Source organism: Emydura macquarii, unplaced genomic scaffold (assembly GCF_026122565.2).
Source record: "Emydura macquarii macquarii isolate MOO-44397 ecotype Brisbane River unplaced genomic scaffold, CSIRO-AGI_Emac_v2 contig_2699, whole genome shotgun sequence".
NCBI classification, from domain to species: domain Eukaryota; kingdom Metazoa; phylum Chordata; order Testudines; family Chelidae; genus Emydura; species Emydura macquarii.
In genome coordinates this window covers 4530254-4550532 of record NW_027132836.1, presented here as the reverse complement: position 1 = coordinate 4550532, position 20279 = coordinate 4530254, and the positions used below count along the sequence as shown (strand labels likewise).

General features: G+C 51.1%; 2 protein-coding genes across 6 annotated transcripts in view; both read right to left on the bottom strand.

The window, feature by feature from the left end:
- Positions 1-67: 67 nt before the first annotated feature.
- On the bottom strand, positions 68-14333 carry RILP (Rab interacting lysosomal protein). Of its 4 annotated transcripts, none has more exons than XM_067566002.1 (8): positions 13610-14333; positions 13212-13335; positions 10651-10772; positions 10137-10325; positions 8546-8709; positions 7638-7760; positions 1846-1929; positions 68-1229 (listed from the first exon to the last, which is right to left on the bottom strand). In XM_067566002.1, the coding sequence occupies exons 1-8, from the start codon at positions 13916-13918 to the stop codon at positions 1073-1075; spliced, it is 1272 nt and encodes a 423-aa protein (XP_067422103.1). In that variant the 5' UTR covers positions 13919-14333; the 3' UTR covers positions 68-1072. The 4 variants fall into 4 exon arrangements, with proteins under 4 accessions (XP_067422103.1, XP_067422104.1, XP_067422105.1 ...); XM_067566003.1 differs by lacking the exon at positions 68-1229 and adding an exon at positions 1266-1586; XM_067566004.1 differs by lacking the exons at positions 68-1229; positions 1846-1929 and adding an exon at positions 5902-7309 and having other exon boundaries at positions 13610-14197.
- A 1863-nt stretch (positions 14334-16196) lies between these two features.
- Positions 16197-20279, bottom strand: part of PRPF8 (pre-mRNA processing factor 8) — a 28445-nt gene continuing 24362 nt past the window's right edge. For both annotated transcript variants that reach the window (XM_067565999.1, XM_067565998.1), the window contains exons 37-43: positions 19932-20125; positions 19252-19491; positions 19019-19160; positions 18512-18652; positions 18239-18378; positions 17619-17821; positions 16197-16588 (exon numbers count right to left, since the gene is read on the bottom strand). In XM_067565999.1, coding sequence (XP_067422100.1) covers positions 16434-16588; positions 17619-17821; positions 18239-18378; positions 18512-18652; positions 19019-19160; positions 19252-19491; positions 19932-20125 — 1215 coding nt within the window. In that variant the 3' untranslated portion in view covers positions 16197-16433. The remainder of the gene's footprint in view (positions 16589-17618; positions 17822-18238; positions 18379-18511; positions 18653-19018; positions 19161-19251; positions 19492-19931; positions 20126-20279) is intronic.

The following is a 20279-nucleotide window of genomic DNA, read 5'->3' as shown; positions in this document are numbered from 1 at the left end:
GGAAGGGGTAGGCTAGGAGCCCTTGCTGGCTGGACTCCTGCAGCCTCCAAAGCTGATCCCTGGCACAATTCCCGAGGAAGAACAGAGCACAGGCCATGCCAGGCGCTTTTGAGCAGCACTCAAAGGATTTATTTCTAGGGCTGATCTCAATTCTACAGTAAGACTAACATACCCAAAAGAAAGCCCCCGCATCCCAATAACAGAGAAACTCCCAGAGACTAAAACAGCTCCACTTCCCGCACACGCACCAGTGCCACGCACTGGTCACTGCTACGCACATGGTCCTAATGTAACACAGAAGAGCCCTGGCCACAGGCTCCATGGCACCTCTTCTCTGGGGTCAGTGCATTGCAGGATCCTGCTGCGAGGTCACAAAGCAAATACATCCATCGAGCCATAGTCTGGGTACATTTACACTAGACAAGTTAGCACCTGTATCAGGACAGCAGCCAGCAACCGGGCAGCTGAGCTGCAAGTGCAGCCTGGCTGCAGGCGCTGGCTGGGGCAGCCAAGCCGTGAGCCCAGCTGGGTGTGAGCATAGGTGCTGGTTGAGTGGCCAAGGCATGAGCACTGGTGGGGCCCAGCGGATGGCTGGGGCACCAGCACAGGTAGGATGCAGACATTAGCTGGGACGACCATGGGAAAGCATGGCCAGGCGCTGACTGTGGTGGCCAAACCACCAGTGTGGACACAGAATGGGCGTTGGCTAGGGCATGAGCAGGGGTGCAGTGCAGATATTGGGTGGGGCTGCGATGACGGACGGGGTACAGGCATTCGATGGGGGCTGAGCTACAAGTGTGGATGGAGCAGGAGCATTGACTGGGGCATCTGAACTGCAAACACAGATGAGCTGCAGGCATGGGCTGGGGGCAGGGCCATCTAGCCCTACACAAATCAGGTTTTCATTGTGTCTTGTGCAGCTGCACGTCCAACGCTCGCTGCCGCAATGGAGGACCAATGTTTCCAAGGGTGCTGAGCCTACTGACCCTCCCATGAGACTGCTTCAGGGAGAGGGGCTGGGAGGGGCAGCTGCTGCTGACAGGCCACTTGCTGGCATCCCGCGCAGCTGAGGTCAGGGAGGAGGCACCAGTCTGTCGGGGGAGCCATGTGTGGGTTTGTTCTCTTCCTCCTGCTCAAACTGCACATCCTGTGAGTCAATGATTTCCCACACGCTTGAGCAGCCTGGGTTGGGGGGGGGGTTGCTGCTGCTGTGATACCACAGACCAAAACTGCAGGGAAAGCAGAAAGAGAATGGATGAGCAGAGGCAGTGAACATCCCACAAGAGAGACTGGAGACACCTGACGGCACCAGGGACGGCTTCGTCCATCAACACCTGGTGCCTGCAATTAACATGTCTGAAAAAAGTGGGGGGCCTGCCCTAATCTGGGAGCGGCAGCTTTGCCTGGACCTGCTTCAGTGTGTCCCTCAGCTTGATTTCATTTTTTGTTATGTTGCCAAGCCCTCACTCACCTACTTTAAGCACTGCCCGGCGCTCCAGACCCAACCGCAGTGCCTGGAACTGAGAGACACGGGCTGCGACTGTCCTGTGGCATCACTGGGGAGGAGGCAGCTAGTCACACTAGGGCTTAAGAATCAGAATAGCAAGCCTGGAGCAGCGTCTCAGAGCACCTCACACACATGCCAGCTCCTGATGCGATGCGCTGTGTGTGCTCCTCTGTACTAAGGTGCCAGTACTTTGGGGCAGGGACTGCACCTCCTCATACAGTGCTGCGCACACTGTTCTCCACAGATACAACCTCATTTCTAATGCCCTACAGGCTAGTTATTCCTCTCTCTAACTCTACGGATACCTCCCCAAATCAGCCCATCAGGTGCAAACTTACAAGCTCTTGATTTTGGATTCAGGTAGCTGAGAGTCCACACAGTCTGCACTTGGTGTTGGGAGCCATGAACCCGCATCTTCATCACTAGGGTGCAAAAAGCAAAGAAACAGTGAGTCAGAAACCCTCTGCCCTGCTTACTCATGCCTGATGCTATATGAGCAGAAATAAGAATGCCAGATCCCCCCAAATCACAAATGATATGCATATGTGGGAGGGGTGGGCAACAACTCCATCACACAACGCATCATAGGAATCCTGCCCAGCCCACAGGATACCCTACTCTAGAGTCAGCTCCATGGGGGTTTGATCTCTGTAAGCGGTTACCTAAAAAAGCCCACGGTGCGTGCAGCACTGCACACTCCTTTGTGGATGCGGTACAAAACTGAGGCTCTGACTACCCATGCCCATCACAGATCCCAAGGCACTCTCTGTAAGAGTAAAGGTGTTGGATGTGATCCAGGATCCCAGCCAAGTTCCAAAGGGCAATCACTTTCTGCTTCCTCCCTTCTCCATGTTCAGCTGGACAAGGATTTGCCTTCATTTTCCACCCTAAACTGATTGCAGGACTGCTATGCAGCTGTTAAATAGCTACTGTAGTCACAATATTTGAAAGCACTAGAGAAGATCTCTTGGGTCCCACCCAGTCCATTTCCCGGAAACAGGGCAGGATTGTTGCCAACAGTCTAGGGTCTCCAGCAACAGGATTTCCACTGCCTTGCCACAGCGCAACACTTCTCATTGGCAGAGAGGTTCTTCTCGCCATTAAGCCTGTTTTCCCCTTTGTTATTTTTCTCCCCGGAGTCCTAGCTACTCCCCCTTCTACCAACCTGAATAATCCCCAGAAGGTCATCAGGCATGAGGAGTTAGGAGCTACTCTTCCCTTTTTGGAAGGATGGTGCTGCATTTGCTTGTCTCCAGGTGATTTCTCAGAATGAACAGTCAGCTGCACCCCTGTCCCACTCTCAGCAGTGGCTGCATTTTAGTGGTGGGTACAGGAATTGTTTTGCACGTTTCATACAGAATCACAACTTACGCTCAGCACAATTACTCAGTGCTCTTCACCTGCAAAGCACTTTGCAAACTTTACTTCATCTCAACAGCGTCTCCATCAGCAAAGCACTTTCTTTAGTGTTCACAATGCTGTATAGATGTATGACAGTGATGGTCTGATGCTAGTCCAGAAAAAGCCAAGCAACTTTACAAATTGCATGGCCAAAAATCTGACCTTTGAAGATATATTATAGGAAAATACAATGGTAGTGAGGGTCATTCCTCATAAGTAGACTAGAGCTTTGATCTGCAAGTATATTGTTGGCAGTTAGTTGATGTTGTTTACATATCTCTGGTTAGAGGTTAGCAGAAACTGCTTTCCTGTCAATCACTGTTCTATTGATTAAAAGTTGAAAAGGAACATATGAAAATGTAGATGGAACTTTGAATGTAACAATACCATTGTTTGTATTTCTCTTTGAAGTTTAAGTAGCAAATATTTGTAAATGGTTGTAAATGGCCAATTACCTTGTGCTAATGTAACTAGTTACCCATGTGCACAGGACATAGGAGATGATACTTCAGAGTCCCAAGTAATCATCTCTTAATTGTTCAAGGAAGCACCTGCTGTCAAGAAAATATTGGTCAGCCTGCATGGATCTCTAAAAGACTCTAGGGGACTGAGCCTTTTTGTCTCAAATCTGTTCAAGCTCGTCAGGGAAAGTTTGGATCGCAAGATTGAGATCCTAGCACCAGCCTGGAATCACCCTGCTAATTCTCATGAGAGACTTTGAACAAACTCTGCACATGGACTATTTAGTTTTTTCTGGACTGGATTTCTAACAAAGAAGCTCTAAACAAGGACTGAAGACCTCCAAACTGTTTGGGTAATTTCAGAGACTTTGCAATTTAAGAACTTTGCAATTCAGTTATCATCTCTACTTTGAAACTGACCTAAGAGCTTTATTTTCATCTGTGTATGTATACTGACCTTTTAACCATTATTCTCTTTCCTTTTTTTAAAATAAATGTTAGTTTAGTTAATAAGCATTGGCTTTAAGTGTGTATTTGGGTAAGATCTGAACTATTCACTGACCTGTTTGGTAATGTATCCAATCCTTTGGCATTGGTAGAATTTTTTTTACATATGATAAAGATTTTCAGTAATCCCCATCATATTTGACTTGGCTGTCTGGGTATTGGCTGGATAGTTTTAAGGGAACTGTATTTTGTCTACTGAATGACCAGTGAGGTCATCACAACCTGTTTGTTGCTGACTTGGTATCTCTTATGGAAGAAAATCCACCAGCATTTAGGGCTTTGCCTGCCCCATTCTCTGCAGTTTGTCCTGTTTAAGCTATCTCACCATGGTTCCGCTAGAGGCCAACAGCACAGATGGTCACTATGTTCTTATTTTTCAAATATTTAAACACATGTAAATTAACGAGACAGACACACACTCCCCCGAGGAGCTCAGGTCACACACAGCTTTGCAGTTTCACTACAGGAACTGTTTTGGCCCTAGGGTGACTGAGGTTCAAGGAGGTAAAGGGGCCTTCCTATGGTCCCTGCAAGTGGCTTACCACAGAGCAGCAGCCAGCATCAGCCCAGTCCCCAATCCTTTCTTCTCACTGCTCCACCCCCACACACAACAGCTTTCTACTAGCCGAACAGTGACTCCAGGCCCAGTCCCTCACTGCCTGGACTGCCCTGTGATGGAAAGTAACACACAGAGCCCCTTCACCCTTGCTGAACTAGAGACATTCTGAAGAAATTTCTCAGCCTTGTTAGTATGATGCCAGCAGGCCAAATGCCAGCTCTTGCCCAGACTGCAGGCATTAGCTAAGGCCTGACAACCTCATAGCTGGAGCCCAGATCAGGTCACCTGTATGTTAGTTGTGTTCTAAATAGGTATTAGTCTTATATGAATGTATTTAGTGTTTAGACTCTAATACATGCAGCAACATACAAGCATTTCATAATCTCAAATATCTATATCCCATGTTATAAGGTAACATGTAAGTGTTTGCTCTGAAGCTGTAACCCCCCTGTCAGAACAAACATTATCAACTGTGAAGTACTAGTTTGCCCCAGGAGGGGTTATCTCCTGCCCAACAAAAGAAGGCCCACAGACCCCAAACTATAGTGGAACATCTAGTGTGTATCACCAAAACCTGCTTTAAACAAGGTGAAGTAGAGTCTGGTGGCCTCAAAAGGGGTTAAGTAGCTAGACCAAGGCAAAACCTGAGAGGAGTTAGCTTCAGCCCTTTGCAGGGCTGCCCATCTACACAGGGCAGTGCAGACGCTAAAAGCAGGGAGGGATGTAGACATAGGACATTTGAGCATGTGAATTCTCAACTTTATAGCTAGGCCTACCTCTTCCACATCCAACACCAGCTGCAGCTGCTCATCCCTCAGGCTGGCCTCATCCCCTGATGGAGGTAATTATGAGGCACAGGATTCTGTTAAGGCTGGGATTTCCCCAGGTCAGGCATGAGCTCTTCTGCAATTAACAGCAGGAATGCCACTAACTGCAAAGTTCTAGGGGGGGGTAGTCGTGTTAGTCTGTGTACAGCAAAAGCAACGAGAATCTTGTAGCACTTTAAAGGCTAACAAATTCAATTCCTGCAGAAATTTGTTAGTCTTTAAAGTGCTACAAGACTAATTGCTTTTACTAACTGCAAAGGCTTTCTATTGAGCCACCTGGGCTGCAGGGAGCTGTGGAGAGGAAAGCTGAGTCTGCACCTAGCTACTTGGTAAGCTCTGTGCTTTGCAAATACTGAACTGGACTGTAAGGTTCTAGGGTTTGCAGAGGGCCATGGCCATGTCAGTGCAGAGTAAGGGGAAGGACTCTTTGCTAGTGGAGACAAATGAGAGGGCTGCTGCTGAAGTCCAGAGCAGCTGTTGGCAGCAGAAGAAAGATGGGGTATGTTTAAATAGGTGGTGGTCCCCTATTAGCTCACAGCTGCACCGCTTCATGTTCAGCATAGGCAGGGACATACCACATTCAGGGCCTGGCCAGGATCATAGGATTAGGGACAGCCATGTATGCTAACTTGAATAGTAACAATCCCATTCAAACAGTAATGGCTCTAGCCAGAGGCAAAGCCAGACAGAGCCAGGACTGGCCAAATCCCAGAGGGTGTCGAGAATAGGAACCAAGGGCCAGCCCTGCTAAGCCAAGACAGAGACTTTAGAGTCCACATGAGGTTTGTTAGGGCAGGTCACTAGCCCAGCCCCTCTCTGGAGAGGCTGTTAGGGCCACAGCACTGCTCGCCCTAGACCCTTCTTAGCCCACACAGGGCTCTCCAGGGTGAGCTACTACTGTCCCATTTATTAAAGAATATTCCAACTCTACAGGGGAGGCTAAGCAGAGAAGCTATTTCCTGTGTGAGAAGTTAGGGGGAGGGGTACACACACCACCAGGAAAACCATTTCTTTCTAGTTGTGCCAGAGACCTGGCCACAGCTGCTCTCTCTCTGTACCCAGAATCACTAGGGGACTCCCCCTTTAGATCCACACTGGGGAGAGCCACACCCACCCTACAGTACCCCACAGCGAGTCTTCAGCAGGAAAAGGGATGTGCTGAATGCAAGTTAAGATGAGGTAAATCCTACCCCCACCACCGCTTGTAGTTTTCATATGAGCGCAGATGTTGATTTAAAGCTAATGGGGGAAACCAGGGGTTGACCATGACCTCTTAATTTAATAAATACTACAAGCTGCTTTGCCTTCACTAGGATTTCACCTGTTAACGACTAAGAACACACTTCTTCCCTGGTGAAGACAAGGCCTTCACCTATCCAGCCTCAGGTGATGAACGTGCAGATTCTAGCTCACCACGACAAATGTTTATTACAGATACGGTGCGGGGTGGGAGGACAAGTCTCTGCTCCTTAATATCTGGTTCCCCCCCACTGGGAGTCTAGCCTGCATGGGCACTTCAGATGCCTGCTTCCATCATAGGACATTCTTAGAATGTCGGTTTCCCCCTCCCCTCTGGAGGTCTCTCTCCCCCAAGCCAAAAGTCAGTCCCCTGCAGAAGAGGGTAAGGGAGCAGCAGTTGATCAAAGCCCTGTAGAAAAGCTACGCCCATTTCAGATCTTTATTCAAGACAGTTTAAAAAACACTGATCTGCACTCCACACGCACCCCTCCAGTCCATTCCGCAGGTGAAGATGACGCAGCCCACAGATCAGGGCAAGGAGCTGGGGTCTGCTACAATTTACAAACAGGTAACTGAGTCGCTCTGTATTTGCAGGAGTGGGTGCCACTCCCAGGAATCCAGCTGGCCCTCCATGGAACATCCCAGCTGCCATCTTCAATACCGCCCCTCAGGACAGCTTCTGACAGCATCACGCAGGAGGGCCCTGCTCAGTGGCCAGTCCTTCGCCAGCACTTCTGGTTTCCCCAGCCTCATACCCACTTCACCAGACTCCACTGCAGTGGCAAATGGCATCCAAAAGCCTAGCAAGCTGCACGCAGCCCAGAAGCAATAAAACATACTGAGTGCCCTGTGATTAGGAGCCCCTGATGCCCAGGTATTGTGATACCAGGGGCCCCAGTGAGGAGCCTGTGCCGCACAGCAACATTCCTCCTTGAGTCCCAGCTGGTGTGAGAGGCAGGCACTGGAGGCCCTTCCCAGGCAGAGGTAGTTCTCTCCTTCCTTCTGAGCTGTGGGAGAAACGTTGCACTCACAGGGAAAGGCCACAAGCCATGACCACCAGTGTCCTTCCAGTCGTGGAATAAGCGGGAGCCACCCCAGCCCGAGCACCCAGGCCGTGCAGTCAGCCGCAGACTCACCTGCTTGCTGGCTCCTCCACAGTCCCCAACATCTTGGCTCGGATTTTTTCCCGCTGTTTTTTGATGGTGGATTTCATTGCGTCCAGCAGGAGGCACGGGATTCGCTCATCGTTCAGCAGCTCCCTGGGGAAACAAGCCAGCCAGTGCACAGAGAGCCTGGCAGACCTCTGGCCCCAGAGTTCCTGGGAGCAGGCAAGGAATACATTCCACAACTAGAGTGATGTCCCCAGGGCTCACAGCCTCCAGCAGAGACAGGAACAATCAGCCCCTCCCTACAGAGTACCCTAATCCTGGCACAGAGGAATTATCCCAGACAGGCCATCCTGGAGGTCTCTCAGCCCAGGCAGAAGAGGATCACATGCAGGGTGAGATGAGGCAGAAACTAGCACATCCCCATCCCTGGGAAGAGGGGGCAGCAGGGCAGGGTTGTAAGGCTGGAGGGTGTGGTGCATATGAATCCACCTCCAGAGTGCCAATCTGCTAGGTGAAGCAAAAGGGAGGGGTCAATCCCTCCCCTCCCACAAGGGCTTGTCTAGTCGCCCAGGGTTGCAGCCAGCTCAAGGCAACTCTGCAATCAAATGCCAGGGAGGGAGTTGCAGATCAGAATCTTAATAGACCTGGATGGCACCGAGGCAGCCCACCAGGGCCAGAGGACACCCACAGGAGGCAGCAGTGACTTTTTTCCTTGAAGTGACTGCAGTACTGGTCACCCAGGAACATGCTTCCTCTCCCCCTGTAATCAGTGCTTCAGGTATGCTGGACAGTGCCCTCTCTCACACTCTGTGGTCCTGCAACATGCCTAGAGGCACTCACTGGAGGACTTCCCTACAGTCAGCACCATGCCCTCCAACCCCCAGTTTGATGCAGGGCTGTGGGCACGCCAGCTCCCTGTCTGCTGCAAGGCTCACCGTTGGTAATATGCCAGCTCCTCCTGCACCAAGAACAGGCTGGTCTTGAGCTCATTCCGCTCCTGCAGGATTTGCTGGAACTCTTCTTTAGAGAAGCAGCTCTGAGCAGAGTTCCTGCCCCAGTCTGAATGCTGCAGCTCCTCCCCAGGTGATGCTGCTTCATCCTAGGGATTCGAAGAGAGGGAAAATCTGAGTAGAGCCCGGGAAGACAGGTGAGCCAGTGCAATTGCCTGCCAGTCCCTCTTGCTACAAACAGGACACAAGCCAGGGGAGGAAGCTTGCCTAAGATGCTACAGGGTCCAGGGGAGATGCCACGGCTGATGAGACAGGTACAGATGGGGGAGCACATGCAAGAAGAATTCCCCTTGACCCTGCATTCAGTGCTACAGCTGGATTTCATTAGCTAGCTATAACAACAAATCTGAACTCTAGTCTAAAGCTAGGAAATTTTAAAGCTAAGGATCAGTTTGGTTTTCCAGCCATCTGTCTAAAATGTAGAAAATCTCTGGTTGTAAAGTGGTCTGGTGTGCATCACACCTGGCATTCAGGGTTCTCTTGAAACTCTCTCTGTGCACTGTGCAGCCTCTCCTTCACAAATACACACTGACAGCTTGAGATGGGACAGACACTGCTCTGGCAGCAGAGCTCTTCAACGGTCAGGAGGATTCTCATTGATTTCTCTGTAGCGGAGGGTCTCAGGGCTAAAGGCTACAGAGAGGCAGTGACGTGCACAGCTACACAGCAATGCAATCTCGTGAGTGCTATGCAGTTTGTGCATGGATAAGGACACTTTTCTTTACTATTTACATCCATTTAAATACAATGAAATCTAGTGAGGTGTGGGGGAGAGCAGAGGGGAGTTCACCTTATTCCGCTCTGTCACAAGCCTGTACCAGTGAGGCCCCATCTCTTCTCCTGAAGGGCAGAAAAGGTGGCAGTTCTAATGCAATAATTCTAATGAGAGGCTATTAACAGGGAAATTGTTTAGCTCTTAGAGAGCTAAACATTAACTGTAGGAAACATCTCCACAATGATGGGAATCACAGGTCATGTCTAAAGAGGAACTACTGATGCCTCTGAAAGATAGGTATGTTTGTTTCCATCCAGCACCCTAAGATTTTTAATGCTTTTTCAGTTTCTCCAGAACTCTGGGTCTGTTGACTTGTCCATAAATGTATCAATTTGTTCCAGTAATTCTTTTCATACTTCCGTCTCTGATAGCACCTCTACTTTAGTACCTGAAAAGAACAGGTATGGGGCAGATAACTTGCCCGTGTCCTCTGTGGCAGGGACTAATGCAGTCTCTTTATCACTACAGTATCCTTATCTTCCTTAACTCCTGCCTGTACTCCCTGCTAAAACAGCAGACCCATGAATTCTCTCTCAGGCTTCCTGCCACCAATACCATGAAACAATCTTGTTATCAGTCTTTGGCTAAGACCTGAAGTTGAGAGAGAGCCCATGCGATGATCATTCTAACACATCCTGATCAGTCAGTGGTTTACTGCAGCCTCGTGCAGTGGCGAGGAGCACTTATTCTGCTCTAGTGACTCACTGTAGAGTGGATATTGCAGGGTTCTGACTCACTCACCATACTGGGCCTGAGGAATGCTGCAGATGCAGCCCTGGTCAGTCTGTCTACTTCCCTCTGGGTTTCTAGCACCACAGTCTCCAAATCCTCTTTCTTCTCCAGAGCACTTTTGAGCTGAGCCTGCACCACAGCCAGTTTATGGCGCAGGTCCTCGTTCATGGACATGAAGCGATTTAACTGCTCCTGCAGCTGAGAAACCAGACAGAGCCAAGTGAGAGACAGCTGTGCATATAGCTCCAGGCTCTGCTCTTACACAGGGACACACGTGTGTGAGTAAGGCCATGGGCCATTCCCAGGAAAGGCAGAGAGGCATGGGCACATTAGATGCGCAGATACTACAGTGACAAGGATGGCATAAGAATCTAGATAAACCCAATCAGCTCCTAGAGCATACACTTGGCACGTTACGGGGGACAATGGTGTGTGCAAGAGCAGATGACATGGCACGGCTCCCGCACCCTCCCATGCCCTTCCTCACGGCACTGGAATAAGCCACAGGCACCCTGCCTCTTACCGCCTCTGTGTCACGGTTCTTGCAGACGATCTCGTGGGCTTGTGCACGAATCTCATCCCTCTGCTTGTCCACCACCTCCTTCAACCGCAGCATCACTTCTCTTTCCTTCCGTAAGGTGCTGTCTAAAACCCAATACCAAGAAAACACACATCAGTTGTAGCTCTGCTCTCCTGCTGGGCTCCACGCTCACAAATACTGCTACCCCAAGGGAGCTTCTCAGACCTCCCCTCCGGGACCACTGCCAACACAGACGCAACTGCATTGATGTTTGCAATGCTGGGAGCTCCAGAGTAAATGGGCTCCTGTCACCCACAACCATTTTCCATACCACTGGCTAGACTGGCTGCCAAACTGATGAGAAGGCTGCTGGAGCCAGAGCCATCCATGCTGGGACTTCCAATGTGGCTAACACCAATGAGACAGAGCCAAGGTTAGCTATCAGGGGAGTTTGCTAGGTCCTCTCGTGAAGGTACGCTGGAGCAATTTAGAGATTAAATGACCATAATGGTCTGTTCTGGCCTTAATCTTACCCCCTGCATAACAGGCCAAAACATTGTAAGCCCCCTCATCTCTTCCCTGCAAAGGCTCCAGACTGCCCCATGCCATGCATTACTATCCAGAAGAGGCAGGAGTCACTTGGTAATGTAATCAAGCACCAGTGTGGGATGGCAGGTCAGCAACTCCTTCCTCTCTCCCTGCAGGAGCTGATAATACTGGCATTACCCAGTTAGATATCAACTTACAGAATCCCAAGATCACCGAGATTCTCAGATCAACGCCTCACCTCCCGCATACACCTTGCTGATATTATTCAAATGTTTCCCCCTTCATTTCCTCCTATTGCTCCCTCACACAGCACCCTGAATACCTCCTCTCCGTGCACCCCATGTTACACAAATTTAACTCCCAATGGGGCCTTCTAGTCTCCAGCCATTTAGTTGCTCCTCTCCTAGCTTTTTCTCTCACCCACCGTACCTAATGAGATCGAGGTACTCATCAGAGAATGTGCCCTTCCACATGCCACCTGGAGGTGCAGAGCAGGACCATCCTCTCCCTGCTGCATGACATGCTGGCCAACTTTACACTCACCATTTTTCTGACATGTCACTTTGGCAGCTCCTTCCAGAGCCTAACCTGGCAGGCGGACAGCAGGTGACATCACTGACGCCTCCTACTTATTTATATGTTAAAAGCCTGCCAGCCATGTATGCAGCCACCACCTCTCCCTCACAGGCAATCTTGTCCTCCCTGTTCCCTGAAAAATACTTTTTACATCTTATTTTAAGCAGCAACAATCTCCTGCTATGCATTCAGGCATAGTGGGGTCTTAATCCAATTAGCTCCCACAGGCTCCAATTTCCTTGCCTCTGTGACTCTAATTTCAAGTGCTTTGCAGTGGAGAAGCGGGCCCTCTGCTATCTCATGCTAGTGGTTGGTTCCTCTTGTACTATTACTCTAGGTCTTTTTATTTACAAAATTAAGAGACTTGGTTTGGTTTAGTTTACTCATCAATTACTAGATTCCCTGATCACACCCAGGGTGGCTTTATCAAATGCTGACAGTGAAAGATACAACTGAAAGAAAAAAACTAGTAAGGACAAGTGTGACATTCTCAGACAGTAGCTGAAGCCTTCCTGGGCAAAGGACAATAGTCCTGGAGTATATTCAGTGTATAGCTACTACAGGAGCTACTCAGGACAGAGGGGCACTCATTCTGAGCTTGGCATGTGACGGAGCCGAAGGAGGATTTGGCACGGACACCTCAATTAAGGAAAAAGGTAGAAGTAGCTCCAACCTCTGACTAGAAACCCCATCCTCAAAGGGCAGACAAAACATTTAAGACATCAAAGGGGCAGGTTGGGGCATGTTTTAAAACACAAGTTTTCCATTTGAGAAAGACAGCCAGATTCACACAACCATCTCCCTGATTAACATAAGATCTTGTGGTCCAGGCATCAGCTGGGACTTTGCAGACTTAGGTTGTGTTCCCAGCACTCTTGCAGGCTTCCCATGCAATAACAACTTCAGTGTGGGTAAGAGGTTTTTAGAAAGAGACCCCACAAGCCGTGCACCACTGTTATCGCCTCTGGAGTCCTCGTGTAGACACAGTTTCTAGGTAAATGTACTCGTTTAAAAGCTGACATGCCCTGCCTTGTTCAGAATTTCCCAGTGCTAACAGGAGTGCAGCTGAACCAGAGGTATTTTTTCTAAGGTCCCAAGTGCAGACACAGCCTCACTCTGTGCCTCGGTTCCCCCCCATGAAGTGGGATAACACTGCCCTGCCTAAGGCATTACGCGGACCCATCCAGCATTAGCAATTGATTAGATGCCAGAACAAAGTCTGTGCGCAAACATAACCAGAGAATCCCTGTCACAGCGGCCTGGACCCAAAGCATGAAGGTGATTCCCGTGAGCAAGATGTGCATTCAGGTAACCGCAGCCCGCTGGGACCAGACGCACAACCATCACCGACCTCCCCCAGCAGTGACGGGCTTGGAGGGGATGCAGCAGCAGCAGCAGCAGCAGCGCTCCTTCCCCCAGGAAGAGGAACAAACACCCACCTTCCTGGGACTGGCTCTCCGCAAGCTGGGCCAGGAGCTTTTCGTTCTCTTCCTCCAGCCGGGCCAGCCGCTTCTGGAGCAGATGCTCTTTGCTCTGCGCCTCAGACAGCTGCCGCTCCAGATCCTGAGGGCAGAACCGGACAGCTCCGCTCAGCGCCTTCTGCACTGCCCCCGGGGCACGGCACGGCACGGCCCGGCCCCGAGCCGGACACAACTGCCGGGCGTGGATCCGGTGGGAGGCAGGGCGCCCGCACGGCTCTGGGCAGCGAGGCCCGCCAGCGAGCGGCGAGCAGCCCCGAGGAAGGGGAGAACCGGACCCCGCCGGCCGGGGGACGAGCACTGCCGAGCCCGCTCTCCCTCAGCGGCCAGGCCGGGCCGGGCCGCGCGCCCAAGCTCACCTCACAGCCGGGGCCCGCCGCGTCCTCGCGCCGCCGCTCGCCGCGCAGGCTCCGCACTGTTCGCAGCAGCGTCTCGGCCGGGGGGCACCCGCCGGACTCGGCCCCGGCCTCGGACTCGGCCCCGGCCAGGCCCGCCAGCGCCTCCAGCAGCTCCAGCAGCCGCACCACCTGCGGCACCAGCCCGGCCACCGCCTCCGGCCCGAAGCGCCCCGAGAGCCGCTGCAGCTCGGCCCCGAGCGCCCCGGCCATGCGGTACACGTGCCCCGGGGCCAGGCGGCCGGGCGGCGTCCGCCACAGCGGCTCCTCCATGGCCGCTACCGCCGCGCTCTCAGGGTCCGGATCCCGGCCCGGCCGCCGCCTCCCGCCTTAAAGCCGCCGCGCCCCGCCCCCCGCTCGCGCCCGCGCAGCGCTAACGGCCCCGCCCTCGGCCCCAGGCGGTGGGAGGCGGCCAGGCCCGCGCTGCTTGTTTCCCGCCGGAGGCGCGAGCCGCGGAATTGGGGCTTGCTTCAGGCTCGCCGCCTCAGCTGGATTTTGGGCTTCTGGCCGCTCACTTCCGGCACCGCAACCGGAAAAGCACACTCCGCCATCTTTGTTATAGGGACCGAAACCGGACATGCAAGCCTGCCATCTTTGTTACGGGAACCGGAATCGGAAATTCAAAACCAGCCATCTTTGTTACAGGAAGGACAAAACACCGCCATCTTTGTTACGGGAACCGGAACCAGAAATGCAAAGTCCGCCATCTTGGGGCAGGTCTGCGGATCGGGCCTGTTCGGTTGCGTTTCCGTTTCCGTTTCCGTTTCCGTTTGTTTGGCGCGGGCGGCGAGTGTCGGTGCCTGGTGACGTGGCTTGTGTTTGGCCCGGTGCGCTGCGGTCGAGCCGGGAACCCGTCCCAAGATCAGGCCAGGCGGCCGCGAGACGTTAGGGCCGTTGGCGCGGCGGTTGTCCCCCGCCCGCCGTTGCTGCGGCCCTGGCAGGCGCGGGGAGCGCCACGAGCGGCCCTGCGCTTGGGCGAGGCCGGGCCGAGCCCGGAGCCCGCTGTCCGGGCGGGGCGGGCTGCCCCCAGGCTGTTGGACACGAGGGGGCGGGTGAGAACGGGGACCCGAACCCCCGTCCCAGTACAGCCGCGGCGGCTGCGCCCCTGGCCTGGGGCAGGAAGCGCGAGGCCTGGCCCTGATGCCAAGCGCAGCTGCCGCAGCCTGCGCGGTCTGACCCCTCCCGCCCCCTTCACCCTGTGCCCTTTTCACAGCCGCGGGCTGAGCCCCAGCGCGGAACACCGGGACTTCTGAAATGCACGGACATTTCACGGCCCCCTCCTGCCCCTTCCGCCCAGAATGCTGCTCCAGAGATGTTCTCCTAGCCCTCAGCTGTGACCCCATCTCTTCCCTCCCCTCCCCTCCCCTCCTCTCCCGTGGGCCCACCACCGGCTGTATCTACGTGCAGGCCCCTTCATTGCAAATCCTGCCCCCTCTCTTCTCATTCACTGCAGCACTGGCAGTAGTTGTTTCTGATCCACCTTGTTATATTTTCAAACAAGCCCTTCCTCCTCTCTCTCCTACTGCCCCACACGTTTGGGAGGACTTGGTCTTCCTTCTGTTCGCTAGTTAGGGCCTGACAATGATTAGGGAGGCTGGTTCAAAAAATAATTAATTTCTAAAAAGGCCTCTGAACAACAGAGAAGACTGTAGATGGTTTTAAATAAGACAAAAGGAGCCAACATGGATTTCTCCTCCCAATACCACCAGGGTTATGTTAAAAGTAAAGCCTCGATGAGCCCAGATGTAAGGAAAAAGCTATTGGTCAACATGAAGGAGGAAAGACTTTGGGAGGAAGGAGGTTGTAAGCCATATGTAGATAAAAATTGAAAGTTAGTGAACTTTCAAATTAGTTAGATTGTGGTAACTGGCTATGACATCATTTGTTTGAAGATTTATGAACTGGAGGGTTCTTTGTCAGACTCCGCTTGCTCATGATGGAGTACATCAGCATGGGATACAAATTGGCCAGACTTAAGGAAAAGTAAGAACAGTGATCATGCTTATGAATACTTTGTTACTATATTGGATGTAGTGATAAACATTTGGCCTTTGGATTTAATAAAGGAATTTATGGTTAAATTAGTGCTGTGGTAATAACCTGCATAAATAATTTCAACAGAGGAGCACCCCATAAATAGCCATAATGCTACTTCACCTCACCCCATTCTCCTCCAGATCCATCTTTAAAACTCCCCTTTGCTGGGATGTTTACAATTAGGTAGGCTCCTGCTGTGCTGACACCACAGCCTACCATGCTGATCAATATGGTCTTATTGTTTCCTTGTATTCCTCTGTCTCCATTTGTTGTCTCATATTTACAATTAAGTAAAACTCTAGGACAGCAACTGTTCCCACCCCGCTGTTTGTACAAAGCCTAGCAAAATGGTTTCCTGGTCCATGACTAGGACTCCTGGATGCTACAATACTCAAGTAACAGGAACAAACTAACTACACACAATTAAGAATCCTAGCATAAGTGACTTCCAAGGTCACAGGAAATTAGTGGCAGAGCCAGAAATGTACTGATGAGACAGAAGGACAATGCAGCATTCCTATTTATATAAAATTTATTAAGCCATTCTTTGAAATTACAAAGTACATTTGGACTGACACTTTACACAAACCCTACCATCAGTGACTAGACACAGAAGCATTTAAAGCAATGAACACAAAGCAATATGGGGGATGCCTGCAGATCACTAACACTTCTGGGGCAAGGTACACACTGTTGAATATCAACAGTACTAAGCCTTTGCTGTGTCTGGGTGAGTTCTGGGGACCCAGGTCTATGCATAGAGATCCTCTCGGTCTGCAGAGTAGACCTCCCCTTCCTGCAACAAGGCAAAGTTGAGGAAGTGAGATGGGCGATGGACCTCATGGTAAAACTCCTTGGGATTTGCTAGCTGCAGCTCATACTTCATGTTGGGATCATGACGGACACCTGGAATTAAACAGTTCCATTTCAATCCCCATTCCTGAGGCTTCAACCATTTCCAACCCCACAGCTTACCCTGTTCTTCACAATCCCTGCAGGAAGCTACAAGTCTTGTTTAAGGGGCAAGACCACTGTGATTAATGCATGATGAGCTGGACAGATTTCCTTCCTCGTTTTAGCTTTTACACTGGTTCAGAATCCTTGTAACCCCCTACTAGAAAATAAATCTCACCGTCCGTTGGGTGGGAGTATCAAGAGAATTGGAAGTGGGGGAAAAGAGGGGTTTTCCACAGGGTTGTGCGCACACTGATGTTTCTTTAGGCTGAGCTCTTTCCATACATTAGTGATGACTTGCATCTCTTCTTTCTTCCTGAACATTCATCATGTGCCATCCTCCCAACCCCCTCTATTTCAAGTCCTCCCTGCAACTCCCCCAACCCCATTCATGCCAGAAGTTGTTTCCCCATTTTCCCTCTCTGTACCAGGGTCCCCATTCTTGCTCCATATCAAGGGCTGTGTGCACCCCCATTTCTCCCCATTATTGTTCTTTCTGTATGGGAAAAGTCATTCAGGTGTCAATGTGTTAGATGCTATTTATTAGGAGGATGGGCAGAGGACAGGAATACCGTTATGCTGGAAGGCAGTAAATGGCACCAATCAGTTGTCTGATCTATAGATAGTATCACAGATGTGCTTGAAACTGGCTCTGCTAAACAGATGGCAGGGGCTCTGTATGTTCCATTTCTCTCCTGCCAGTTTTCCAACTTGCCTCAAAAACCCCCCACAAATCAGTAGGATTCTGCCCACTGATGCCTAGAACAATCCCTGAAATTCTGGACTTCTATCAGAGTTGGTGTTTATGTCGTCCCAGGCAGACACCACTGAATTGAGTTTAAGGCCTTGCAAACTCAGTCAACAAGCTGCTCAGAGCACCAATGACAGTCCCCTCCCCACATCGGTCATTACTGCTGGAGGAGGCGCACAGCCCCCCTTCTCCAAGGACAGCCAAGCTAAGATCTGTCCTGGCAAGACTCACCCATGAAGTTGTAGTTCCAGGATCCCTGTGCTGGTACCATGAAAAAGCCAAGGAAGCGGTCTGACAGCAACATCTGAACCCTCTCATAGTGGGATGGCAGGTAGCCCTTGGGGTTGTTCCCTTTGTCTGTGTTCTGCCTGCCCCATTCATAGCCACTGGGAGTAAGCTTGTAGGCAGTTAGAGTACAGGAACCCGGTGTAAAACTGGAGAGAAGAAAAATAGTAATGGCCAAAACTGCAGATCAGGTTAAGCCCGAGATTGAAGGGAGGAAACTATGAAATGCTACATCTCTTTGCTAACATCCTCCTCAACTGAAAGAATTCTACCTCTAGCTCAAAGCAAGCAGAACATGTCGAGGTCAGTCTCCTACACCATCCCTCCCAGTCTTACCGTACCTTAATCTAGATGCTAAACCTCCAAACACAAAACAGGCTAGGGTATCCACCCTTGTTCCCAAAGGCAGGCAGCTCACAGAAGCACATGCCCATTCCACTCATGGCTGCCGCACTAGTCTTCTGAGGCCTTGATTCAGATGCATTTCCCTGTGCCTGACACAGGCAGCCCACAGAAGCCATCCCCCTGTGGATATTTCTAGTGAGGGCCCTGGCTGTCTTACACACCTGCAGGTGATGATGATAGTTTTCTCCCCATCCCAGGAGGGATTGTCAGCCATGACCTTGGCATGCGTGGTGACGTCCTGTGGCGAGAGCTGAGGGGACTCATTTGGTTGCGTGTGAATCCATCCCAGGGGTTCCATTTCCTAATGAGAAGACTCGTTAGAGACAGTGGCTGGTAGGTGAGCTCACCCACAGCAATGCCTCCCTGTATATAAAGCATTTGAGTAACAGCCGCCCTTTCCCCAGAGGGGAATGGACCCCAGGAATGAGGCTCACCTTGAGGTACTCATGTTGTGGCAGCTGGCCAGGGAGATGCACTGTCTGGTGAGTTCCCCACTGGGGCACCATTACAATGCATCGGATCTCCTTCACTTGGGGATTATCTGGAGGGCTCACACCATACAGGTACCCGGCAATCTAGAAACACACACACACACACACACACACACACACACACCGAACATCAGTAAAGCCTGTTGGGCCATGATAACGGAGCACCTATTCTCCATTGCGTATCCCAGTTAGCAGCCCTTTGTTTGGGAATCCTCACAAGCAGAGAGAGCAGCCCAGGTTTTTCAGTGGTAGAAGCAATTTCTACACAAGTGTGGGGACATGGAGTTTTTGGAGCTCAACTAGAATCCAGCCAGTGTGTGTAGCCCCATCACTGGTACCCAGAGGAATTCTCCTCCAACCCTGGGCCTTAGAAAATGACACACAATTGGCATGCCCCAATGCCAATGTGATGAGTTGGCTTTTAAGCACAGGCTTGCTGCACTGCCTCACCTGGGCCCGTAGGTCTGAGATGCAGATGAATTTCTTCAGCACGTTCTTGGGAAGGATGTAGGTGTAGCCTGTTTCCTTGATGTCATCAGATGAGACATAGATGTGGTTTGTTCTCAAGTGGAGATTGGCAGCAGAGATTGCTCTGTGAACAGAAGATATTATCCAGCAACTCAGTAAAGACTGACCCCTCACCTTCCCACCCAGCATAGCAAGCCCCAAACCCCTTCAGTTACCTGACACGCCACTCTGTCTTGGAGGAGAAGGTCTGAGTTTCATAGTTGCTGGTGGTGGAGGTGATGATTTCATCACCATGCTTGTTAACCGTACGGGTTTGTGTGGCTGTGAGCTGTGACTGCTCCTTGGTTTGCTTCTCAATCTCTGCAATCTGTTGTCTCTGCTGAGATGGGGCAGAGATCTCCATCCCCAGGATAATATCCCGGATCTCCGACTGTGTCAGGGATGCCACATTCACACTGAAAAAGAACTCCCCTGGATGGTTAAATGTTCCAATATCCATTCCTGACACACCCTGTCCCCTTGAGACAGGAGCTCACAGCATACTAGCTGGGGGGAGTAGAGCAGGAGCTAGGTGGAGAAGGGAAGGGGCTCACAGGCACATATTGATTCAGTGCATTCTGATCTTGACCTCAACAGCCCTTCAGCAGATGCAGACAACTGCACACAAGCCATCAAAGTATTGAAGCAGACTCTTCATCTTCCAGCTGGAAGCATTACCAGAAATAACTAGCTTCCCTATTGGGCCAGGACTCCTAATGTTTTTTGTAGGGGGAGAAAGCAGGTGAGGCCAAGGAGCCCCCTTTAAGCCTCCCCCTCTCACCCAGGTGAAGGAATCTGGCAGTCCAGTTATACTGTGGGAGGGACAGGAGTGCAAGGGCTGATCTCTGCTGCTTACTTGTTCTTCTTTCCATAGTCAGCGAGGATCAGGTCCTTGAGCTGCACCTCCACCTTGATCCACTCCTCATCTGTCAGGGTGGGCCAGATGTGGTGAGGTTCCGTTATGGTGGTCTTGTCTGGTTTCAGGATCACTTTAGCACGGTCATTGTTTACATGCAGCGCCCGGAGAATCAGGATCAGACGTGAGAACGCCTATGGGAAGAGGAGAGATGCAGCCATTCAGCAATGAGAAAAACCTGACACAGGATTTGTGTGTGTTACTCCTGCTTCAGGGGACAGTTATGCTGCAGATGCAACACACAGACTTCTGAAATGAACAGTCATTGACCTGGAGTAAAATCCAAGA

Excerpts from the sequence above, each read along its gene's own strand:
- RILP (XM_067566002.1), bottom strand. The coding sequence starts at position 13,918 with ATGGAGGAGCCGCTGTGGCGGACGCCGCCCGGCCGCCTGGCCCCGGGG. Across the intron at positions 13,336-13,609 it reads CGGCGGGCCCCGGCTGTGAG|GATCTGGAGCGGCAGCTGTC; the intron begins GTGAGCTTGGGC and ends TTCTGCCCTCAG. Across the intron at positions 8,710-10,136 it reads CATTCCTCAGGCCCAGTATG|GATGAAGCAGCATCACCTGG; the intron begins GTGAGTGAGTCA and ends TCGAATCCCTAG.